Source organism: Panthera tigris, chromosome C2, assembly GCF_018350195.1.
Source record: "Panthera tigris isolate Pti1 chromosome C2, P.tigris_Pti1_mat1.1, whole genome shotgun sequence".
In the NCBI taxonomy this organism is placed as follows: domain Eukaryota; kingdom Metazoa; phylum Chordata; class Mammalia; order Carnivora; family Felidae; genus Panthera; species Panthera tigris.
Genome location: NC_056668.1, coordinates 152434814 through 152457566, shown reverse-complemented (window position 1 = coordinate 152457566; position 22753 = coordinate 152434814). Strand labels below are relative to the sequence as shown.

At 49.1% G+C, this 22753-nt stretch overlaps 1 protein-coding gene across 1 annotated transcript in view; it reads right to left on the bottom strand.

The window, feature by feature from the left end:
* TRANK1 (tetratricopeptide repeat and ankyrin repeat containing 1) overlaps positions 1-22753 on the bottom strand; it is an 82762-nt gene that overhangs the window by 26004 nt on the left and 34005 nt on the right. The window contains exons 9-15 of the mRNA XM_007081031.3: positions 19676-19837; positions 17093-17347; positions 15042-15218; positions 11446-14388; positions 5957-6156; positions 5504-5641; positions 721-867 (exon numbers count right to left, since the gene is read on the bottom strand). Coding sequence (XP_007081093.2) covers positions 721-867; positions 5504-5641; positions 5957-6156; positions 11446-14388; positions 15042-15218; positions 17093-17347; positions 19676-19837 — 4022 coding nt within the window. The remainder of the gene's footprint in view (positions 1-720; positions 868-5503; positions 5642-5956; positions 6157-11445; positions 14389-15041; positions 15219-17092; positions 17348-19675; positions 19838-22753) is intronic.

Below are 22753 nucleotides of genomic sequence, written 5' to 3'. Positions count from 1 at the left end.
AGGGGTGGTAAACAGGAACAATGGTAGCAAACTCTGTGTAAATTCCTTTCTGTGTCCCATTGTTTCTGGATGACCCAGCAAACATTTGCTTACCAAACGTTTATCTTTTTCATCTTCTTGTGAATTACTTTCTTTCCCTTTGAAACCCTAAAGCCCTACCCCCTTCTCCTTGGTTCAGGGTGACGTATACACCTCATTTTGCTTGTTTTCGGAATCTCAGGTCTATGTCGATTTGCTGTACATACATAATTAAGTTTTGTTGTCTTCTGTTAATCTATCTCGTGTCGATTTAATGTTTAGACCAACTAGAAGATAGAAGAATCCTCAAATGTAGAGAAAATTTTTTCTCCCCAACAACAGTTAAGGCTGGTATACAAGTCTCTATTAACTATTGCCCTGCATTTCACGTCTGAGTTCCCTGTCGGCAACATCAAAATTTCCAAAGAGAGCTGAGTGCCAGAGATGGATAGAAAGAACAAGCCTCCCCCTTCCACGTTCAAGACAGTGCCCCACCCACCAAGCCCCACTCTCTGTTGAGAAAAGAGAGTTTGCCAACACTGAGATCCCTGCCATGCCCCCTCCCATCCTCCACTCGCCATTGCCGACGTACAAAAAAAACCAGTCAAGTACCAGACTCTGTTTTCAACCTCGTCTTCTCATCCAAACCTTGTTTACTGCCTCCCCATCAAACCAGCGTGTGGACAAATGGCAGAAAATCACCTTGTACATTTCTGGATTCATCACAACAGACCGACCCTGAGAGGAGCTGGGTTTTTCCAGGGGCACTTCAATCAGTGGCCGGTTTTCCTGTCTGGAGTCGGATGATGAAGGTGTAAATGAGGAAACGATCTTCCATTCCTTGTAAGCCTGAACAACAAGGACAAATTAGAGACCAAGAGAATATGCTTTTGAACTGTACACACAGCTTCACGGTGAATTAAGCCCCCTTTTCCTGGCCTGGGGCCCTCAGCCCCAGCTGTAAGGAGGCGGCCATCCTATGGCCTCAGTTGGGGGGACCTCAGGTTGCACAGGCAGGGAACGGGGAAGCCACCGTGAAAACTCCCCCGGACACTCGGCCAAGACAGCTGAGAAGCCAGGCACACGTGCCCACTTCCAGAAGGAATGCTAAGCACCCAGGAAGTTTCTTGTTTCAGTAACTTCAGCAAGCAGTAGGGAGGGAGGAATCCAGTGTCCTTCACCCCTTTTCACAACGTGTTAGACATGCCACTTAGTGTCAGCTGTGAAGACATATATGACAACACTTCTAACTATTCAAGCAAAGATGGAACAACATTCAGGAACTGTGGACACAGTAGAATGATGTCAGAAAGAACATATTTATATCTCAGTTCTTTCTCTTCTCAGCTATGTGACCTCAGACAAATTGTTTATTTGTTTCCGCTGGTCTCCTACTCCTGCTCTGAAAAATGGGGGTGATAGAACTACCCAAGTTTGGGGGGAAATAAAAGGAGATCATCAATGTCAAGTGTCTAACAATACGATGCTTGACAAGGAGTTGATATTTTAGCCACGCGTCCCTTTATCCAAACTCATACCACAAAGTGACTACGTAGACCAGAAGTTGGCAAGTTTTTTCTCTAAACGGTCAGGTGATGAATATTTTAGCTTTTGCGGGCCATGTGGCCTCTGTCACCACTACTCAACTCTGCCTTTATGATGCAAAACCAGCCAGAGTCAATTATGTAGATGTATGGGCATGGTGTGTTCCAATAAAACATTGTTTTCCAACACTGAAACTGAATTGAATGTGATTTCCATGTGTCATGTCATATTATCTTCCTTGGATTTTCTTTCTAACCATTTAAAAATGTAAAAACCACTGTTAGGCCACAGGCGGTACAAAAGTAGACAGTAGGCTGGATTTGGCCGTCACGGCTGGCAGACCGTGGCGAAGCTAAAGTGCCCAGAATACATGCCGGACTTAGAGGGCAGAATTCCCATGAAATTTCAGATTTCAGACTTTACTGCGTCTTGGGAAAGTGGCTAGTTAACTGTCCCTAGCCTTTACCTTTTCCATTTATAAAATGGTGCTACCCATCGTGGATGGAACTGGAGAGCGTTGTGCTAAGTGAAATAAGTCATACAGAGAAAGACAGATAACACATGTTTTCACTCTTATGTGGCTCCTGAGAAACTTAACAGAAGACCAGGGGGAGGGGAAGGAAAAAAAAAAGTTAGAGAGGGAAGGAGGCAAATCATAAGAGACTCTGAAAAACTGAGAATAAACTGAGGGTGAATGGGGGGTGGGAGGGAGGGGAGGGTGGGTGAGGGGCACAGAGGAGGGCACCTGTTGGGAGAAGCACTGGGTGTTGTATGGAAACCAATTTGACAATAAATTTCATATTAAATAATAATAATAATAATAATAATAATAATAAAATAAAAATTCATCCTTTGAATGACAATAAATAAATAAATAAATAAATAAATAAATCACATGGTGCTACCTTCTCAAGAACGATGAAAACATGAAGCAGAATACGGTTCATGACGTCCCTCAAGTCACTCCAGGACTTATGCTATAGAAGTATTAGGGTAAATGCTTTATACGCTGCCTACTACGTAAAAATGGCCACGCTACTAACCAATTGTGAGATGAATCACCACGCTCTGAACAAGATGTGAATCATGTAATCATTTGAGTGGTTGGAAGTTTAAAAAAAAAAAAAAAAAGCCTTCCAGACGTCCTTATGACTATGGGCCTTACAGAGCCGCTCACGGTCACTGAATTGCGTGCCAACGAAGGCAGGCAAAAGACACAAGTGTTCTGACATGTGCGAGGCTCTCCTGGGGGACAGCGCGAGGAGCAGACCGGCTGACCTTAGAAGGGCTTGTGAAGCACCAGCGTATTTTAAAACCACTGAATGAGGAGCAAAGGCACTCATCGGGCACGTGACTAACCCGCCTCCAGGAATAAAACACACTTTACTTTCAAGACAGGGCCTTTGAGGAGTGAGCACGTGTCTTTGTGGCAAGAATCTGGGCCTCCAGCACCTCTGAGCATCAAAGAAGCAGGATTTAACTCTTCCAGCTCCTTCTACTGGGACTGAGAATTGGGAAGGCCAAAGGTGGGCCTGTTCTCTAAGTGATTAACCCATAAAAGCTGTGGTTTCCAAAGTCCCTCCCGTCCTCTTCACAGGCCAGGGTGAAGGAAAGGAGTCCCCACGGGGGCAGAGTAAACGGCAGGCACCCTTCCAAGTCCCCACAGGAGGAGAGTGTGGGGGTGACTGGGAGAATGACTGCTGCTCCCCCCAGTTGAGGCCAGATCCTAGAAGAGAAGGGTTTGGTGTAACCATTCTTGGTCCCTTTCCCGTCTCTGAAGATGGCCCTGGCACCTACAGTTGAACAGGTCACAACAAATCCTCCAGACCGAAGACTCACAAACGAGGGCAACAAGAACTCCCCACCCCCCACATACACACGCTCAAAGAGAGTGTCTGCCAGAAACACAAACTGGGGGTAGAAGAAGAGGCCAGGGATGGGGAAGGGAACTCTCCACGGTCGCCCGTATCAAAACACCATTGCTCTGCAGCAGCCTTCAGCCAGTCACCCCGAAGGAAACCCCACATGAGGAGCCAGACTACAGGCGACTGAAGACTTAAGTGATCCCTGTCTTTCCTCTGCTTTAATTAAAGCATTTCCTCTCATTTAGAAATGAGACGTTTGTTGGGCTTGAGTTTGTCCGTGATAACAGGGGGTGTGCTCTGTGCCGGGGAAGGCATGGTTACATCCCCCGGGAACGGAGAAGCACCCCATCAGAAGCCTTTTTAGAAATCTTATCGCATGCACAGATGAAGTGGCGGTTACCAAAAGATTCCATTTGGCATTATTTTCGTTTCATGCGACAAACGGAGCCATTGGTGGGAGCACAGGGCCAAGATGTCTTCGCCTTTGTCATTTCCAGGATCAAGGTGAGACAGGATAACTGGATTTTTCTTTCACAAGTAGAACGGACCACAAGTTACAGATCCCTAGGCCCACAGCTCCTCAGGCTTCTTACTGGCACAAGCATACAGCCGGCACTTAATAAAGGACAGGAACAACAAAGTCTTACCCCTTCCTCTTTCAGCAGAGCCTCGGTCCAACCATGACCAATGGATGTATTATGAGAAGAAAAGAGTTAGTCCTCAGAGATTAAAAACGGTTCCAGGGTCAATGAGAGTGCATCTGATTGCCTTAGCAAAAGTCAATAGAAAAAGAATGCACTTAAGGTCTGGCAATGTCATACTCATTGTGGAAGATTCTGGAAGCCCATTTGCATGCGGGGCTTTAAAAGGAAAGGAGTACAGAGGAAAGATCTCGAGACTCAGAACTGAAAGCATCTGAGTTGGTCTCCGGGCTCTGGCACCTACATCATGACTATTTTCCCACAACCCTCAGCTCTACCTGTAGAATGAGGGTGATGAAAATACACACAACCTCAGAGGGTTAGAGGAGGATGACGGGAAACAAGGCCTTCAAAAAGTACTTCATAAGCCGTAAAGTACCCATAGCAATATTAGTCCTAGGTACCATCAAGGCAATCATATTTTTTAAAAGACCGGAAAGAAAACGCTAAGGACCCCATGTGAACGGTCAGTTCCGGGACAGATTTTAAGGTGTCAAAGCTAACAGTGCTCCTAAATCAAGTACGAAAAGCAGCCCCTTCAAGCATGCACGTGTGCAGTGGGAAGTCTGCAACAGGGACAAGGACACAGCCAGCTACGTCCCCAGAGAAGACCCCACAGCACAGTCGGCATCCAGCCTGAGCCCCCATCAAAAGAGAGTGGTGAAGAGAAACCAGCGGCTCGAGTTGCTGACTCTACCCACAGTGTACTGAGCTTGGGAAGAAAGACCCTCCCAAGGACTCGGGAGCCAAGTCAAAGCAGGGGGCTGGCACGGAGGTCACTGGGGGTCAACCCAGGGACTCTTTCACCGCCATCGTCTACACGGGCCGCAAGCAGTGGTGAAGCCATGCCAGAAGGGAGCTCCCAGGCGGGGCAGCTGTCCTCATCCCCCACATTACCTGATGCAGTGGGCAGGAACCAAGCCTCATTTGTCTTCCCGGAGTTTTCTCTTTCTATGAACTGAACTTGCCCAGTTCTGTCCTCATAGGGTAGACACTGCTAACCTTGCCTTCCTTTGTAAGGCTCTCCTTAGAGCTCACTCCAACTGGAGCATCCTTGGGAGTCAAGGATAACAGAGCTAGTGAAAACTGGAAGCTGGCGCTTGGGTACCAGGCACTCGGAAGAAGATGAATACAAGAGAGTAGGGCAGGGCGAACCAGCCCGACACACTAGAAAACCACCCGCAGCCATTGACAAAACCCGTATCCAAACACAACAAGCCCCCCCCCCCCACCACCAAATGGATGATGCTCTAAAACGGAAACCAGTACCTGTGACAGACTCACTTCTACTCAGCTCCAAGTTGCCTCTCCCAGAGCGGAAGCCCAGCTCATACATACGCATGCACAGCGTGAACAGAATTCACTATGACATACCTCAGAATCAGTAAAAAAGTTGTAAAGGAGCACATCGTCAAATTCTAAGCCTTTGGCTTCATAAACGGTGAGCACAAGTGCTAACCCCAGCTCTTCTGGAATTTTCTCCTTTGCCACTTCATTAGCTACAAGGATTACCTGGGGAGGGAGGGGAGGAGAAGAAGAAGGTAGGAAAGAAAAAAACCATCAAATTCTACAAAGAGAAATCTGGTAAAAGCTCACTCTATTTCTGTGGGAGGCAAGTAACGTCTTTAAACGAGAAGTGGCCGGCAAGGAATTGGTCAACCAGGCTAGCTGAAATATTTATAACCGTTCACTCGCCCATCTCTGACACTCACCCATTCAGGAAGAGGGGCTATTGAATTCTACACTGTGGAATAATTCGGCCTCCCGAACCTTTTCTCAACTGCACACTGCTTTTTATTTCACAACACGCGTTCCCCAGAAGCTCACCTGGTGGGCTCCAAATTCAATGGGCTGGGTTTTCCTTTTGTTCCCTCGGAGCAAAATTGCCAAGTCGCTTACACTACAAGACTCCAGGACAGTTGGTTTGGGACCATCAAAGAGGCCAGAGTCCCTGGGGAGGCGATCAAAAGATTCTGGGAAATAGAACTGAAGTAAATCCACCACTCCAGAGGCCAGATTAAGGATTCCTGACATAAAGGAGAAAACACATGTCACATAATGAACAACACAACAACATGACTGGGTTTTTTTTCTGTTTTTGTGCTTGTGTGTGTGTGTGTGTGTGTGTGGTTTTGTCCTGAGAAGCAGCATTGGCCCTGAGGGTATGGATCACTGCAAGCCAATTTCGGGTTCCCATTAGGTTACCACTTTGACCCTGTGCGGAATCACTCTGGGGACAGGGGATGAAGGCAGAGACGCGTTGCTAAGGTGTTGGTGGGATCTCATTCTCGACCTACGTTCATATTAGAGAAAAACACCTCATAAAGAAATGTCAAGGCAGAAATGTAATTTGAACATCAGTGTTGTTAGGATGCTAATATAAGGGGCTGGTATAGATGGTGAGGAAACAAAAATGATTCTGACCCTTGGAGCTTGGAGCACTGGAAATGTTGCCACGGTAACTGCAGTGCTGGATGTTAGCTGGGGGCAGCAGCCAAGGCCTCCATCACCTTTCCACCACATTTATACCCAGCCGAGATAGGACTAAGATGCAGAGCGGTTTTGCAAAGAGCTTTCTCCCTGGGACCCGTTTCTCACTAAGCTCCTGTCATGTCTTGTCCTGTCTTGTCTTGTCCTATCTTAGCCGGTCAGCTGGCTGAACACTACCGCACAACAAACACCTTCATAAAATTATCTCATTTAATCCTCAGGACCGCCCAGTGAGATAGACCAGACAATCCCACCTTTATGAGCAGAGACTCCCAGGTCCAAGAAGTTAGCAAACCCCTCCAAGTGACAGGATTTGAAGCTGAATTGAACACAGATCATCTTGGGTCTCTCCGCTGTTCACAGGGGCCACGTGTCCTTTGCCTAACACCAGATAGAATACTACGTCTTTGGTAAAACGCCACGAAATGGGCATACGTGTCCCAATTGCTATCATCACCAAATAATAAGGAGAACTTTTACTATCCAATAATAATATTACTAGATGTATACAGTGAGACCACAGGTGGAAACTACTGAGTCAAAGCAAATCAGCTGCTACTGAGGCTCCCTCCCCCTTAAGAGCTAGCAAAGGCCAGAGATCCATACTCATGGGAGCATCAGAAAAGGGCAGGGAAGTGTTCGCTGCAGTGATAAATGGGAACCCACTTCAATGCCTTCTAGAGAAACTTAAGCGAGCACACCCAAAGAATAAAAGATGGTTCCACCGTAAAAAGGAATGAAATTCTGGCACATCCTCCAACACAGAGGACCCTGGAAAACGCTATGCTAGTCACGTAGCCAAGGCCACATACTGGACGATTCCTACGACATGAAATGTCCAGAACCGGCAAATCCAGAGATAAAAAGTAGATCAGTGGTTTCCAGAGGAGGGAGGGTGAGGGGAACGGGGAGTCACTGTTAATGGTACAGGCTTTCTTTCTGGGGTGATGAGTGACAATGTTCTGGAATTAGATGTTGGTGACGGTTGTACAACCTTGTGTATATATTAAAACGACTAACTTCCATATTTTTAACAAGTGAATGTGGGAGCACCTGGGTGGCTCAGTCGGCTAAGCATGTGACTCCGGCTCAGGGCGTGATCTCACAGTTCGTGGGTTCGAGCCCCACGTCGGGCTCTGTGCTGACAGCTCAGAGCCTGGAGCCTGCTTTGGATTCTGTGTCTCCCTCTCTCTCTGCCCCTCCCCCTCTCACACTCTGTCTCTCTCCCTCTCTCTCAAAAATAAGCAAACATTTAAAAAAATTTTTAATAAAAAAATAAATGAACAGGTGAATGCTGCACTACATGAATCTCAATTTTAAAAAAAGAATACAGCATAAGAGAAAATATTCACTAAACACAGTGTATATTCACCACATAATCAATACATACAGGTGCATGATAAATGCATATCATGTATATTTTTAAAAGATCCAAAGGACATGAAGCAAAATATTAGCAGTGAGCGGCCCTACAGGTAGCTTGTAATTTTTTAACATTTTCTGTGTTTCACAAAGTCTCTATATCTAGTACATCTAATCTGGGCTTTTCCTGGTTCTATAACCAGAAACGTATACACACAGTCTTCCCTCTATCCCAAGAGAGGAGGTGGGAGGTGGGGTCTATGCAGTCGCTATCCTCACGGGTTACTTAGCCAAAGTAACCAGAACTGGTCCCAGGAACAACTCCCCCTGCCAGGCTCTACCATGCCAACCATAAAGGCTGTTGGCCCCGGACCAGCAGCGCTGAACCAGGGGGTCGACCAGAATGAGGAGCTCATTCAACTACTCGTGCCAGATCCTGCCACTGGATCCAACGACACAAAATGGGTGCCACTGAAGCCACTCCCTGGGGACGAAAAGAGGGAGTCATCCAGTCCACACACAGTGCCAGGCAGGGTAGGAGCTCTGTAAATGATTCCTGAACGGATGAAAAAGGGTCAGGGCTCTATTTCCTATACGAAGAGCGTAAATTACTTTGTGCCAGCTCTTCCTACACAACCCAAGTCTCAGGGATAAGACCACAGAAGAACAAGAAGTTGAACTGCTCAGGCCCAGCCAGGTCCCACAATTCAAATGCAACATCTGTGAGGTCTTCTGGAGCCCGGGAAGCTGGGCTGAGTTCTGTGGCGTCCCCTGCACTCTGGGAGGCCACCTGCCTTCCGATCATTTTCTGACTCCTTGGCTGAACAAATCAGAATGTTAATCTAATTTCACAGTGTGTGTGTGTGTGTGTGTGTGTGTGTGTGTGTGTGTGTCAATGTGCATGTCTATGTGTATGTGTGGTATGTATGTATTTTCTCTTTCCACCAAACCAAAGCCAATCTGAGATGCATCTAGAAAAAGAGCATCTATCAAATCCTACAAGAAACATCAGACGTAAATGGTGAAATATTAGAAATGGTCCCATTAACTTCAGAAATAACAGGCATCTGTTATAAAGTCTCCAAAATCTAGTACATCTTATGTGGACTTTAACAGATACCTGTTAAAGCTACTACTTAAGATCCTAACCAATGAAATACAACAGGAAAAAAGAATGATCAATATAGAAAAGAAGATAAATACCACCCTTATCTGCAGAAAAATGCCAAAATCTAAAAGTTAGAATGTTCAGCAAGATTGTTAAATTGACCAGATCAACGTATAAAACCCAACAGCATCCTCTATACCAGTCATAACTGACTAGAAATGTAAAATAAATAACTGAACAGGAAAAGGGGGCAGCCATGAGAGTCACAAAAAGTAGAAGATCCCGAGGACCAATCTAACAGCTGTGTAAAATGTCTGCGGAAAATGATAAAATATTACTGAAGGCACTAAAAGATCTGAATAGAGAAACATGCCAAGGTCATGGCTCAGAAATCCCAAGGATGGAGAGATGTGAATTCTTCCCAAAGAGCAATAAATTCAATGAAATTCCAATCAAAATTACAAAGAGTCCGAGAATCTGATGACTATGGTAAATGTGATATCGTGATAATAGTACAAGAACAGACAAATGAGACAAATCAAAGAAAACCATGAGTCACAGATGCAGGAGAAAAGCAGCCTTACAAATCAGAGGCAAAGGTGGACCCAGAAGTGAATGGCGTCAACACAGCTGATTCTCCTTATGGAAAAAAGTCAAATTAGATCAGAGAAGAAGGGTTAGTTCAACAAAGACACTGTCACACCACACACACATTTTAGATAGATTAAATTTAGTTAGTTAAATTTACCCAAATTTAAATACCCGTCTACAGGGGTGCCTGGGTGGCTCAGTCAGTTAAGCGTCTGACTTCGGCTTGGGTCATGATCTCCCAGCTTGTGAGTTCAAGCCCCGCGTCGGGCTCTGTGCTGACGGCTCAGAGCCTGGAGCCTGCTTCGGGTTCTGTGTCTCCCTCTCTCTCTGCCCCTCCCCTCCTCGTGCTCTGTCTCTCTCTCTCTCTGTCTCTCAAAAACAAATAAACATTAAATACCTGCCTACATATAAAAAGCAAAATTTAAAATCACAGGAAGATTATCTAAGAGAATATCTTAATAACTCTAGATCAGAAGAATTTTGTAAGACACAAAAGAACAGACCTTAAAAGAAAACATTCATAGGTTAAAATTTAAAGTATCTTCCTACTAAAGAGCACCATTAAGTATATACCGTTTTACCGTAACAAAGTTAAAAAGACATGCCACAGAATTGGGAAAAAGATCTGCAATAAACATACTCAACACAGGATGTGAAGGCAGAATTCATAGAGAATTCTGAACAAATCCGTAAGAGAAACAACTCATTAAAAAGGCAGGCACAGGAGAGCAGACAATTCACAGAATACCGAATAGCCAGTGAACGCAGGAAAGGATGCCACATCTCAGGAAAATGGAAATTCAAGCCACACCAGATGTCATTTCACACCTACCCCAGGAGCAAAGCAAGAGGCTATAACACAGATCCAGAGAGATGTGCTCAGGAAGGTTCACTCCGGGATCACAGTGAAAAACTGCCTAATGCCCGTTAACTGGAAAATGAATAACAAATCGTGGTACAGCCATAAAATAGGACGCTGACAGGAGTCACGACTGCAGGGACTAGAGCTCCACATTGTCCATATGCAGAAATCTCAAAACATAGCATGAAGCAAAAATGCAAAGTGGCAGGAAGATATGTCTGGCACGATGCCATCAGATAAAGTTTCTAAGCGTGTAAAATGATACTCTCTTGTTCACGGACACATGCAGGACACAGGGGGTGAACGTGCGAGCATCCTGTAAACCATAAAGGAAGGGCTCCAGCGCGGATGTCGTGTTATTCAAACCCTCTGCCCCTTGGTGTTCTCTGTAAAATGGGAAGGATGCCTAACCGGCAGGGTTTTTGTGACGATCAAGTACAGGTGCTCTGCATCAGCTGCCTGGCGCCAGGAAGGGGCACAACTGAGGTTCAGGTTAAAAGCACCTGAGTGTGTGCTATTCCCGACTGCCTCCTAGCCCTCTCTCTTGGCTTCTCCTGGAGAAGTGCCGCTTTGGGGATTAGTAACTGGTCATCGGCATATTGCCGTATATGGCATAAGCTCCTGCTTCCCAAGTGTTTTAGCAGACGTTCTCGAGCACTTTCAGTGCTCCCCTGGAATGTTCTCACGTCATGGCAAGGTCCCCAAGATGCACCTTCCACTCTGCCGCAGCTTGAATTATCAGCCTAAGGATGAGCGGCAGCCGAAACCACAGGATCTCTCGTTCACGGGCTCATTTCCTCACAGACTCCAAGATACTCCCCTCACTTCAGCTAACAAGGCCCAGCAGTGCCAGGCCAGCGCCCAGGCACCTCCCCTGCAGGCAGGCACGAAGCCCGGACATACCTGAATGGGACCTGTAATTCTGGTACAGCTGGTGGATCTTCTTGGGCTTCCGGACGGCACACTGCTTGTCCGCGGTGCTTTTGCTGGCGTAGTGGAACAGAGAGCGCAGGTCGCTGAAGCGGAAGGCCACCCCCTTCATGATGCTCTGGGCCGTGTCCCCCGTGAGGAACATGGCGTTGGGGTCATTGATGCATTTCATCAGCAGCGCCAGCTCGGCTTGAGTGAAGTCCTGGATCTCATCGCCATAGAGCTCGTGGATGGACCACGGGAGCACCTTGACCTTCGACAGCCTCCGGGACAGGTTGTACAGAACGTCCTCTTCGTCGAAATAACCTTTCTGAGACCTGATCTGCTGGTACAGGCAGAAGAGACCGTAGATCTCGCTCCGGTCTTCCTGGAAATTGGGGCACCGCTTCCTCCCTAATTTCTTATATGCTTCTTCCGTGAGTCTCCCCTGCGGGCAGCTGAGGGCCTCAAAGGACCCCTTCAGAAAAGATTTGATCTCTTTCCAAATCAGTGCAGGGTTGTAGGAGGTCTTCCCTTTGGTCATTTTGGGCCATATTTCATCGGCGAACACCTCAAATGTCACATACACCCGGGGGTCACTGTCGCACGGACGCATTTCCGCCGCCCTATCCTCCTCACCATTGTCGCCGTCCGCCTCGGCCTCCTCCTCCTCCTCCTGCCAATTGGGGATGGTCACCTCCTCCTGTGTGGACCATCCCACGATGCTTCTTTTCAAGCTGCCGTCTTCGTTTCTCAGAAAAAATGGTTTGGGCAGAGAAGCGTCCAGCAGGAGGAGCAGCTGCTTGGAAGTGACAAACAGAGGAAAGTTCTCGTCCCTCAGGTCCTGGAGTTTGTGGACGTTGGGTTCCGGGGGTCTGTAGTGACTGGTGGCCTTGGTAGACTTGGAAAGCTCGATGAAATTCCGCTGTACCTCCCGGCACAGGACGTGGTTCTTGGTCACGAAGATCTGATGTAAATGCTCCAGCTGGCGGAGATGCTCTGGGGTGCGCGCTTCGGCCCCCCGGCCAGGCCCCCCCGGCTCCCCGCCGGGTCCCCCCGCACGGGCTTCAGGGTCCTGCTCCTCGTCTGTGCCGTCCACGGCTTCCGCCTCCCGGGAGCCCTCCGCTTCCTCCTCCTCCTCCTCCTCCTCCCCTTCCTCCTCCTCCCCTCCCTCCTCCTCCTCTTCCTCTTCCTCCGGACCCGGACCCTCCTTTCCGGGGTCTACTTCCAGCCTTCTCTTCAGCCACATCTGTCCGGCCAGCAGCGGGCTTCCCGCCTGCCCAGCCTTTTCCCAGTAACCGTGGAAATTCTTCCACAGCCGGTACAGGCAGCAAGTTGTCTTCCCGGTGCCGCTGCGGCCGATGAGGATGATGGGCTCCAGCGGCCTGGGGTTGAGGCCGATCACGGCATGCTCGAGTTCGCCCACCCGGAAGGGGTACTCCACCGTGGCCGTCGTGTCGTTGAGGATGTTGAAGGCCATGCTGGTGCTGAAGCTGTGGAACTTCATGATGTTGTACTCTGTCTCCACCGCGCTGGCGGGCGGGAAGTACTCGGGGTCCGCGTGCCCCCGGCTCTCCTCGGCCTCCGTGTCTTCCACGTAGCAGCGGGGTATGCGCCTGAGGACCTTCACGCTGGCCGACACCTGGCCTTGGTGGATGCCCTTCAGCTTCTTCCGCAGGACGCAGGACCGGCCCCGGTTATAGGCGCTGCAGATGGCCCTGATGGAGTCCGACAGCTTGCAGTGGTCCAAGACGATGTCCCAGATCCGGATGATTTCTGTGTAGACCCGACCCGACTTCTCCGGGCAGCGCAGGGTCCGCTCCGTGGTGATGACCTTCTCCGGGTTCTCGCTGCATCGAGGGGAGAAGTCGATGGCCAGCTCCCAGAGCATCCGGGCCCCCTTGTCCAGCTTGGCCTCGAAGAGCCGGATGCTTCCTTTCAGATGTTTCAGCCGCTTCTGGAGGCCTTGGGTCCACTCGCCGTTCCCCAGCTGCTGGATGGCTAGGATGACTTTCTTCTTCATGACCTTAGTCATTACCTTACTGGACAGCTTCTTCAGCATTTCCGAAGTGCACTCGATCTCCCATGTCATGTTCTCGAAGTCCTGGAGGCAGGCCTCGATCTCCTGCGTGCTCCAGCTGTCCAGATCGTCACTGCCTTCTCTCCCTCTGGGGCCAGCGGGAACGAGCCGCGAGGCCCCGAGGCCCGCCTGAGCAAGTCCACCCCCTGCCTCGAGGATGGTGTGGCTGTTCCCACTGGAGTCGGAGCCTCGCGCCCCCAGGGCTCGCTGGAGCTCGTCCTTCTTTACCTCCCTACCAGCTCCTGTCTCCAGAGGCTCAGAGCCCTGAGAACAGTCCTCTGGGAGGGACGGATTCGGTTCAAGCTGCTGAATTAAACCCGTGATGTCCCGCACCAGCCGGTCTCTCAGAGAGCAGGGCCTGACGGCCCCCGGGTCCTGCTTCGTTGCCTGTGCACCCGGGAGAGTCTCCCAGCTGTCGGGGACCACAGCTCCTTTGGGCAGGGTCCTGGCGTTGATGCTGCACGACAGAGACTTGGATGAACCCTGGGACCTGAGCTGAGACGTGTGACCGGGGGCGGCGGGCCTCGGGAGCCTCCCCGAGTGGGCGGCAGAATCCTGCCGGCTCCTGTGCCTGGACTCGGCCAGAGCTTTGTTCCAGGCCAAGAGCAGGGCATCGTTCTTCTTGATCCGGTGCCGCGCGTCTTTGCCTTCTTTGTTCTTCAGGTTGAAGTTGATGTCAAACTTCACCAGCAGGTCTATTAGCTTCTTCATCCGCTTCAGCATGCCCTTCTGGAAGAGGATGTGCATCAGCGTGTTTCCGTTGCTGTCCTGGGTGTTGGGGTTGAGGTAGCAAAATTCAGCGGGGTTGGACCAGAAGAGATCCAGCAGGTGGCTGAGGAAGTTAAAACCGATGTCAGCTGAAAGACACAAACCAAACCCTGTGAGTGCTCCGTCGCTCTCCCCAGGGCACAGAGACCCCTGGATTTGGAGAGACGCCAGCCAGGGGCATCTCAGAGCACGAAACTTCCCCCAAGTACTTGACAGCCCAGCGGTTCACAAGCAGGGACGGTCTGCTCCCCGAGGGACACCTGGCCTCGTCTGGAGACACCGTTGGTTGTCACACTTTGGGAGGCGGGATGGGCATCTAACGGGTAGAGGCCCAGGATGCTGCTAGACATCCTACAATGCACGAGACAGCCCCCACAGCAAGGAATCGCCTAGTCCAAATGTCAATAGGGTCAAGGTTGAGAAACCCTAAAATAGCTTCATAGCATTCCTGACATAAGATTTTTGTCAGGGCCCCTGAAAATGGTGTCGATAACCGGGAAGTATTCGTCGGCTACGGACAACCAGGTGAAGAATCAACCCGCGCCGACCATTCACCGTGACGGTTGCCCCTTCTCATCAAGCTATGGGTGAGGGGCCGGGAGACAACAGGTGGGCCTGACCAGGAAATGGGCCTTTTTCAGAGCGCTGGCTTTCCCCACAGGAAAGACAAAAAAGCACGGCATCAGTTCTAATGCCCAGCTGCCCCTCCGAGGAGAAGACTGCTTAAAAAATAAAGGCCTACCTCTGATATCTAAAAAGATGTGGAGCGCTGCATGCAGAGGGGTATCACCTTCCGTGAGGGTGATACCGCGGGGGTCCGCACCCTTGGTCAAGAGAAGAAAAGCCAGCTCAAAGTCCTCGTGTTTCAGGCACAAGACAAGCGGCGTCTCCTGCCTGTCCTGGAGACCCTCGGGCAAGGCTGAGGAGGCAGAAGAGAAGGACACCCGTGAGCTGCATCCCTGTGACGGGGTACAGCCTGGCTCACCGGAGGAGGAGGGGCCCCCTTCTGCCACTTACTCCGAGAGCTGACGCCGACCCGGCTTCTGAGCCCCTCTTACCACCACCCCTTCTGGGAGGCGAAGGCTTCCCAAAGCCCTCTGGGTGAAAGCCCAAGTCCGCGGGCCGTGCCGCTCCCCACTCTTCTGCTCCCCCTCACATCTTCAGCACTGGTCGGGAGCGGGGACAGGGCCCGTGAACAACGGAAATGCCGGGGCCTGCCCGCCGCCCTCCCTGACACACAGTCGGTGATCAGGTGATAGGAGTATGGCTTCCCCGAATCTTTTGCGTCTACCGAGCTTCTTCTTGAGGCTGCCCTTCTACCCTCAAGTGCCATCTTCCGTGACACCTCTCCACCCCCGACATCGGCTTCCTTCTAGCCCCGTCCGCACCCCCTCTGCACCGCCAGGCTGCCGACCTCCACCCCTACACTCCACACACGCCCCCGGCAGCCACACATTCGCTCCGCCCTTGCCCCCCCAGAACCCGATTCCAGGGAGGCACTTCCTAAGTGCTCGCTGACTCGGGCACGAAAGAGAAATCCCATGACGGCCAGGGTCCAGGCAAAGGTAGTAGTAACGCTCTGCTCGAGGAATGGGTTTAAAGGCATTAAACTACGGGGGGCATTCCATCTACCTCCTGGAAAATGTGGGTACAGCCAACGCCTGCAGGCTTTGTGTGGCACTTTGAGAGCGGAGGACCAATGAACGGCCTTCCCCCTTAAACAGCCAAGCAAGCAGAAAGCCACACAGCCACGGTGTTCTTCCAAGAACCTGCATGCATGAACTCATTTTATATTCAAAACAACCTAAGAATGGGGGGGCTGTTATCATTCTCATTTTATAAAGAAGGACATGAAGGCAGAAATAGCATGCCCGAAGCCCCACAACTTGTAGTGGCATTAGTTGGGGGGCGGGGGGAGGGGGGGAGAGGGGGGAAGAGAGGGAAGTGGGAGGAGGCTGGTGTTCCCAAATTAGTTTTAAAATAAACCCAATCCGGGCCACCTGGGTGGCTCAGTCGGTTGAGCGTCCGACTTCGGCTCCGGTCATGATCTCGCGGTTCATGGGTTCGAGCCCCGCATCAGACTCTGTGCTGACAGCTCAGAGCCTGGGGCCTGCTTCGGATTCTGTGTCTCCCTCCCTCTCTGGCCCTTCCCCCGCTTGCACGCATGCTCTGTCTCTCTCTCTCTCAAAAATAAATAAAAGTTGGAAGGAAGGAAGAAAGAAATAGAGAGGAAGGAAGGAAGGAAGGAAGGAAGGAAGGAAGGAAGACCAACTCGACGGCTCACTCCAGACATACACTGACCCACATACAGTGATTGTGCTGATTACAATGGCAGATGTTTCCACCCAGCAATTATTTGGCCATTTCTTTAAAAACAAGCACCAAATCCCAGTCCACTGACTAGAAAAGAATGCCAGACTTTGACAGGGATGCACACAGCATCCTGAGCGGAGGGAAGAGTCCGGCCGGCCATCGGAAGGAAAAGACTGCCGTGGGCCACACCCAGGGCCAAGGGCCCCTCCACGCACCTGAGGTTCCTCACACAAGGCAGAGGACAAGACAAGAAAGGTAAGTGGAATTCACAAAGACGCAGAGAGTTCCTACAGGCCAGCTACAGGCCAGCACCAACCGACAGGGCATTAACCCGGCCACTGTTGCAAAATGAGACGCTCCCCAAGAAGAGAATGGGGCAACATTTAGAGGAATCTCCAAAACCAAGTGAAAGCCCCGCGACCAGCGGTGGCCTGACATCCCAGGGGACAAGCCTCCAGGGCTCGTCACGGGCCTTCTCACCTCCACCGTCGATGAGGCAGCCCAGGAGCTGCATCCTCCGAGGGTCCCAAGCGCTGAGGCGGGGGATGAGGGCGCAGAGGTCAAGGTCGGAGAAGTTGCAGCCCTTGAGGAGGCAGTCGCCCAGGGGCGGCTCCCCATTTACCTTGCGGGTCAGCAGCAGAAGCACTTCAGGCCACTTCTGTTTCTCCAGCAAAAACTTGATGAAGGTGTTGGCGCAGTCACGGTTAATGTCACAGACCAGGTCAGGAGGAATTTCTTTGAAAGATAAGAATACACCACACGCCCCAAAAAAGGTGCATATGATTTCTGAACGCAAATACCGCTCAACACATTTAGGCATAATTAACAGGAATTTACCGGTCAGTGTTTGTAAGCACTGGGGAAAACAGAAACAAGCCATTCCTTTGAGCACACAACTCAGCCACTCATTAACATCAGTAGCAGCACCGGCCATGTGACCCTCTTGGGAGGGTTAGAAACACTCGAAGGAGAGTAGAGCCTGGCCCCGAAGGAGGGCAGAAAGATGACTGTGTCTTAGAAGAAGACGTAAGTCAGGCCACTCTTCAGAGGTTAGAAGGGCAAGAGCCTGCCTTAAGTCTTGCATAATATAAAGAGTGTCTTCTGCTTAAGGAACACTGAAATGCAACGAGGCACTGTAGAATAATTACATCAACAGTTGCCGGATGGGAGCGAGAGGATGGTTTAACCCAAATTCCTAATTTCACATCACGAGACGCCAAGTGTTTCCATCTGATCTCTGATGTATTCCATCAGAGACAAGATAATGTTATCCCAGTTCATGACGCTGGTATAGCCCATGGATGGGAAACTTCTAACAGAGGTCCTCAGTAAGTAAATTGCCAGATTCAGCAAATAAAAACATAGGATGCCAGTTAAATCTTTCACGTACTATTTGGGACACACTTAAGCTATATTCATTGTTTATCTAAAATTATAGGGGCGCCTGGGTGGCTCAGTCGGTTAAGTGGCCGACTTCGGCTCAGGTCATGATCTCGCGGTCTGTGAGTTCGAGCCCCGCGTCGGGCTCTGTGCTGACAGCTCAGAGCCTGGAGCCTGTTTCAGATTCTGTGCCTCCCTCTCTCTGACCCTCCCCTGTTCATGCTCTGTCTCTCCCTGTCTCAAAAATAAATAAAATGTTAAAAAAAAATTTTTTTTAATAAAATTATAATTCGAGGCGCCTGGGTGACTCGGTAGGTTAAGCGTCCCACTTCTGCTCAGGTCATGATCTCACAGTTAGTTCGTGAGTTCGAGCCCCGTGTCGGGCTCTGTGCTGACAGCTCAGACTGTCTCCATCTCTCTGCCCTTCCCCTGCTTGTGCACGCTTTCTCTCTCTCTCTAATATAAAATAAAACATTAAAAAATTTTTTTTAATTATAATTCAACTGGCATTCTGCAGTTTGTCTGGCAATCCTGGCAGTAAGAAAGGAGGGAGGAAGAGAAGAAGGGAAGAAATCAAGAGTTACCTAAATGAGAGCAATTTAATGTGCATTGCTAGTTTTTGCTTCCCACCTTTCTCGAAGATTTCTAAAATAAACACTCACTTTAATGTTGAAAATAGTCATTTGAAAACGAGAAAAACAGGACCCTGGACGAGGTGCTCTACGCCCATCATCTCAGCAGGTAGGGACCCTAGCTAACGCAGGGTTGAGGAAACCAAAGGTCCTGAGGTTAAATAATTGGTCCAAGGCCACAGATCCGGTAAGTGGTAGAGGTTAAGATTCAAATGCAAAACTCCAAGCCTGAAACACAAAGATCTGCTGCATACCCTGAAGAGCATTTTCCTTCCACTGGCTACTCCTTCCTGCATTCTCTGGAAAATTAAGAAATCTCAGCCCTTTGGATGGTCCGAGTGAATGCATTACAGCCCAATTTTAAAAGTACTAACTTTCACCTACTTAGGGTTTCTAGAATCTTCCCTAGTTATCTAGAATGTGCCTCTGAAGTTCTTTTCTAGAACTTTCCTGATTTCCCCCTAATGAAAAAAATTACATTCAATTCTACAATAACTTTATATCCCGACATTAGCCACTATCTATAGAAGAGAAAAACATCTGTAGTATTTAAAAAACGATCATATATGTAAAAGTAACTGTTGCAGGATACATGATAAACCGGAAACAGAGGCTGATGCTGGGGGTGGGATTTAGGAACTAAAGTTTAAGGTGCATGATCTAGACTTTCCACTGAATAATGTTCTGTGCTGTTGGAATGTTTTACATGTAGCTCATCACTTTTATTTTTTTTAATTAATTTTTTAAAGATATTAGGAAACAGGGAGAGCCTGGGTGGCTCAGTCAGTTAAGCATCTGACCTCGGCTCAGGTCACGATCTCTCGGTTTGTGGGTTCGAGCCCCCCGTCGGGCTCTGTGCTGACGGCTCCGAGCCTGGAGCCTGCTTCGGATTCTGTGTCTCCTTCTCTCTCGGCCCCTCCCCTGCTTATGCTGTGTCTCTCTCTGTCTCTCAAAAATAAATAAATGTTTAAAAAAATTTAAGGATACTAGAAAAGAGTTTTAGTGAGCATACATCATCTTTGGCACAACCGAACGTTGCGAGCAAAATTACCTTGCAGAGAAGAAAGGAGGCGTAAGAACCTTTGAACTACTTCTTGCTTCAGAAAGTTTTTATGCAGCAGCCGGTTTCCTGAGTTCATGTACTTGACCAGCTGCTCAGCGGCCTTCCGGAAAGTGTCGGTCTCGCTAGCGGGTCCATCACCATTGGGCAGTCCTACAAAACAAGCAGACGATGCTTCTGAATACAGGGGCCAGACGATGCTTCTGAATACAGGGGCCAGACGATGCTTCTGAATACAGGGGCCACAGCCGTGGCAGGTTGCAAAAACAACCCCAGGTCTCCACCCCTCCGTGTACGCCCGTGCTTTGCCAGGTGACTTCGCATCACCTTCCATCAAGAGGTGGAGCCTTTTCTCCTCCCCACCCTGCCTTCTGGCCTGGCTTCTGGACTTCTAGAATGCAGTGGGTGTGATTTTGATGCTCGTTCTGAGGCGGGGTCTCAAGAGGCCTGGCTTAGTTCTATTTGCTCTCTTGAGACCCAGGCCTCTGCCATGGGAATAGGTCCAGTCTCGTCCTTGGGAGGACAAGAGACAGCGTAGAACAAAGAGGAATCAGTCCAGCTGTCCAAACTGAGGCTCCATAGACGTGAAAGGGCCTGGCCAAGACCGGCACGTCCACAGACACTTGGAGGAATTCAGTTAAAGCTACGAGAACAGCCCAGCCTAAACTACTGACCTGCAGGATCATGAGCGAAATAAGTGCTGGTTGCTTCAAGAGACTACATTTGGGGAGCGATGTGTTACATGGCTATAGATAACTGACATAACAACAGTTCAGGGAAGTAAGACAGCAAGAGGAGGGCTTAGCACCACAGTAACATCCAACCATACGCCAGCCACCCGTGAGTCTTACTGGCAAGCAGGAAAAAGCCAAGAGGAAGGAGCCACCTCTCTGGCCAGAGAATGGAAGACAATACCCCCTTGGTTCCATTTACTTGAGAAAGTCACCATGATTAGAAAACCTCCGCGGAGACAATGTTGAAAAGGGCAAATGTTTTATTTTGCTATCAGGTGATACACTCAGAAAGCGCTCGTGCTTACAACGGAATCTTACTGAGCACATAGGTTGTGTGTTTTCACACCCAGTGGAAAGGGCCTGGCCCACGGCGTCAAGTGCCATCACATCGTGCAGAGACGAACGAATATTCAACGTCATGTTCTAATAGAGCAGGGACGCTTTAAAAGAGATGAACTAGTTGAAAATGAGAAAAAGATTGAAAGCATCCTGTCTTCATCAGCTTCCCCAGCAGCAGGCCCCGAGTCAAGGATTTGTGTGCAAGCTGCTCATGAAGGAGGCGACCAGCGGAGAAATGGGGGAAGCAGATTAGGGGTCAGGGAGGAAGCCAGGTGGCCTTGCCTGAACCCACAGGGGAGCTCCAACGTGAGTACTCCTAACAGGTGTCCCCATGAGAAGTCAGGGAGACGGGCTTTCAAATGCTCACCTCACTGGCTGCAGGCTGCCCTGAGAGCGTGTAAATTCCCAAGCACTCCTGGTTTGAAGGAACACAAGCAAAACTGGCTCCATAAGCCGGTCTCCTTGAGAGCAAGCCTTGGGTGTTGGCTTCCCACACTGAAGGCACAGCATGTCAGGGAGCACACAAAAATGGTGAAAGGGACCCAGGATCCAAGGACAGTTCCAACATTACCTGCTGTGCCTTCTGATATACACCGGGATCCCCTTTCAACACATCAAGTCAGAGCACCAGAAACACACACACATACACCCACACAGCAATACATACTGACCTCGGGGACAAACGCACTTTGACCTCTACTCAAGAGACCTCCAGGTGCCAGACAGAAGCAAGACCCACTTTACACCATCCTCCACAGAAAAAGAGATGGAAACTGCGTGGCAAAGGAAGATCTACATCACCTCAGCCAGAGACCCAGGAAACGTGTATGTGGTGTAACACTGACTGACTAGCACTCCCAGATCGGCCCTCCCAAGTTCATCCTAAAATGCCAACGAACACATAGAAAACAGTGAAAATTCACAGAACAACAGGACCCTTGGAAAAGGAGCCACTTCCATCAGTCTCGTGTGCCCGACCTCACGCCATCAACAGCTTTTCTAGAACATCATTCTTCCACTAGGGAAACTAGTATAAAAGTCTTCTTGAAACTGAACAGAAATATACTAAGCTTGACAATACAGACAATTAGATGCGGTTGTATAATAAATGCATGGTTGTGTGGTTCTGAATAGTCAAGCAGTGGGTCAGAGAAAATTCCACACGTCAGGAAAGAAACCAGAGAATGATATCAACAATGTAAAGGTGCGTAAAAGGGGGCTCCTGGGCAGTTCAGTCAACGAAGCGTCCGACTCTTGGTTTCGCTCAGGTCATGATCTCGTGGTCTGTGAGTTTGAGCCCCACATCTGGCTCCGTGCTGACAGTGCGGAACCTGCTTGGGACTCTCTCTCTCTGCCTCTCTGTCAGCTCGTGCTCTCTCTTTCTCTCTCTTTCCCTCTCAAAAATAAATAAGTAAACTTAAAAAACTGTTTAAAAAGACACATAAAAGGAAAGGTGCTAACACACTGATGATGGTGTTTCTTCTGGGCAGACACAGGCGACTTGCTTATTACTCTGAATCTGTTTTGTTCTAAATTTTCCATAAGCTTAATAAGAGACAAGAGAAACATCAGAATATAAAGTTGCTTATACATTATAATCACAGATTTTTTTTTTTAAGATGATTATGTAAGTGCTGAATAACAACAACAAAAAGACTGGATAAAATAAATGTTTGTTTTTACATAAAAGTCTGTTTTTACAAATTTTCTACAATGATCAGGTTTACTAGATATATATATAAGCAGATTTAAAATTAAAAGTTGGGGGGGCGCCTGGGTGGCTCAGTCGGTTAAGCGTCCGACTCCGGCTCAGGTCACGATATCACGGGCCCCACATCGGGCTCTGTGAGGCCAGCTCAGAGCCTGGAGCCTACTTAGGATTCTGTGTCTCCCTCTCTCTCTGTCCTTCCCCCACTCGTGCTCTGTTTCTCTCTGTCTCTTAAAAATAAATAAACATTTAAAAATTTTTGGAAAAAAATTAAATCAAAAGTTAGAA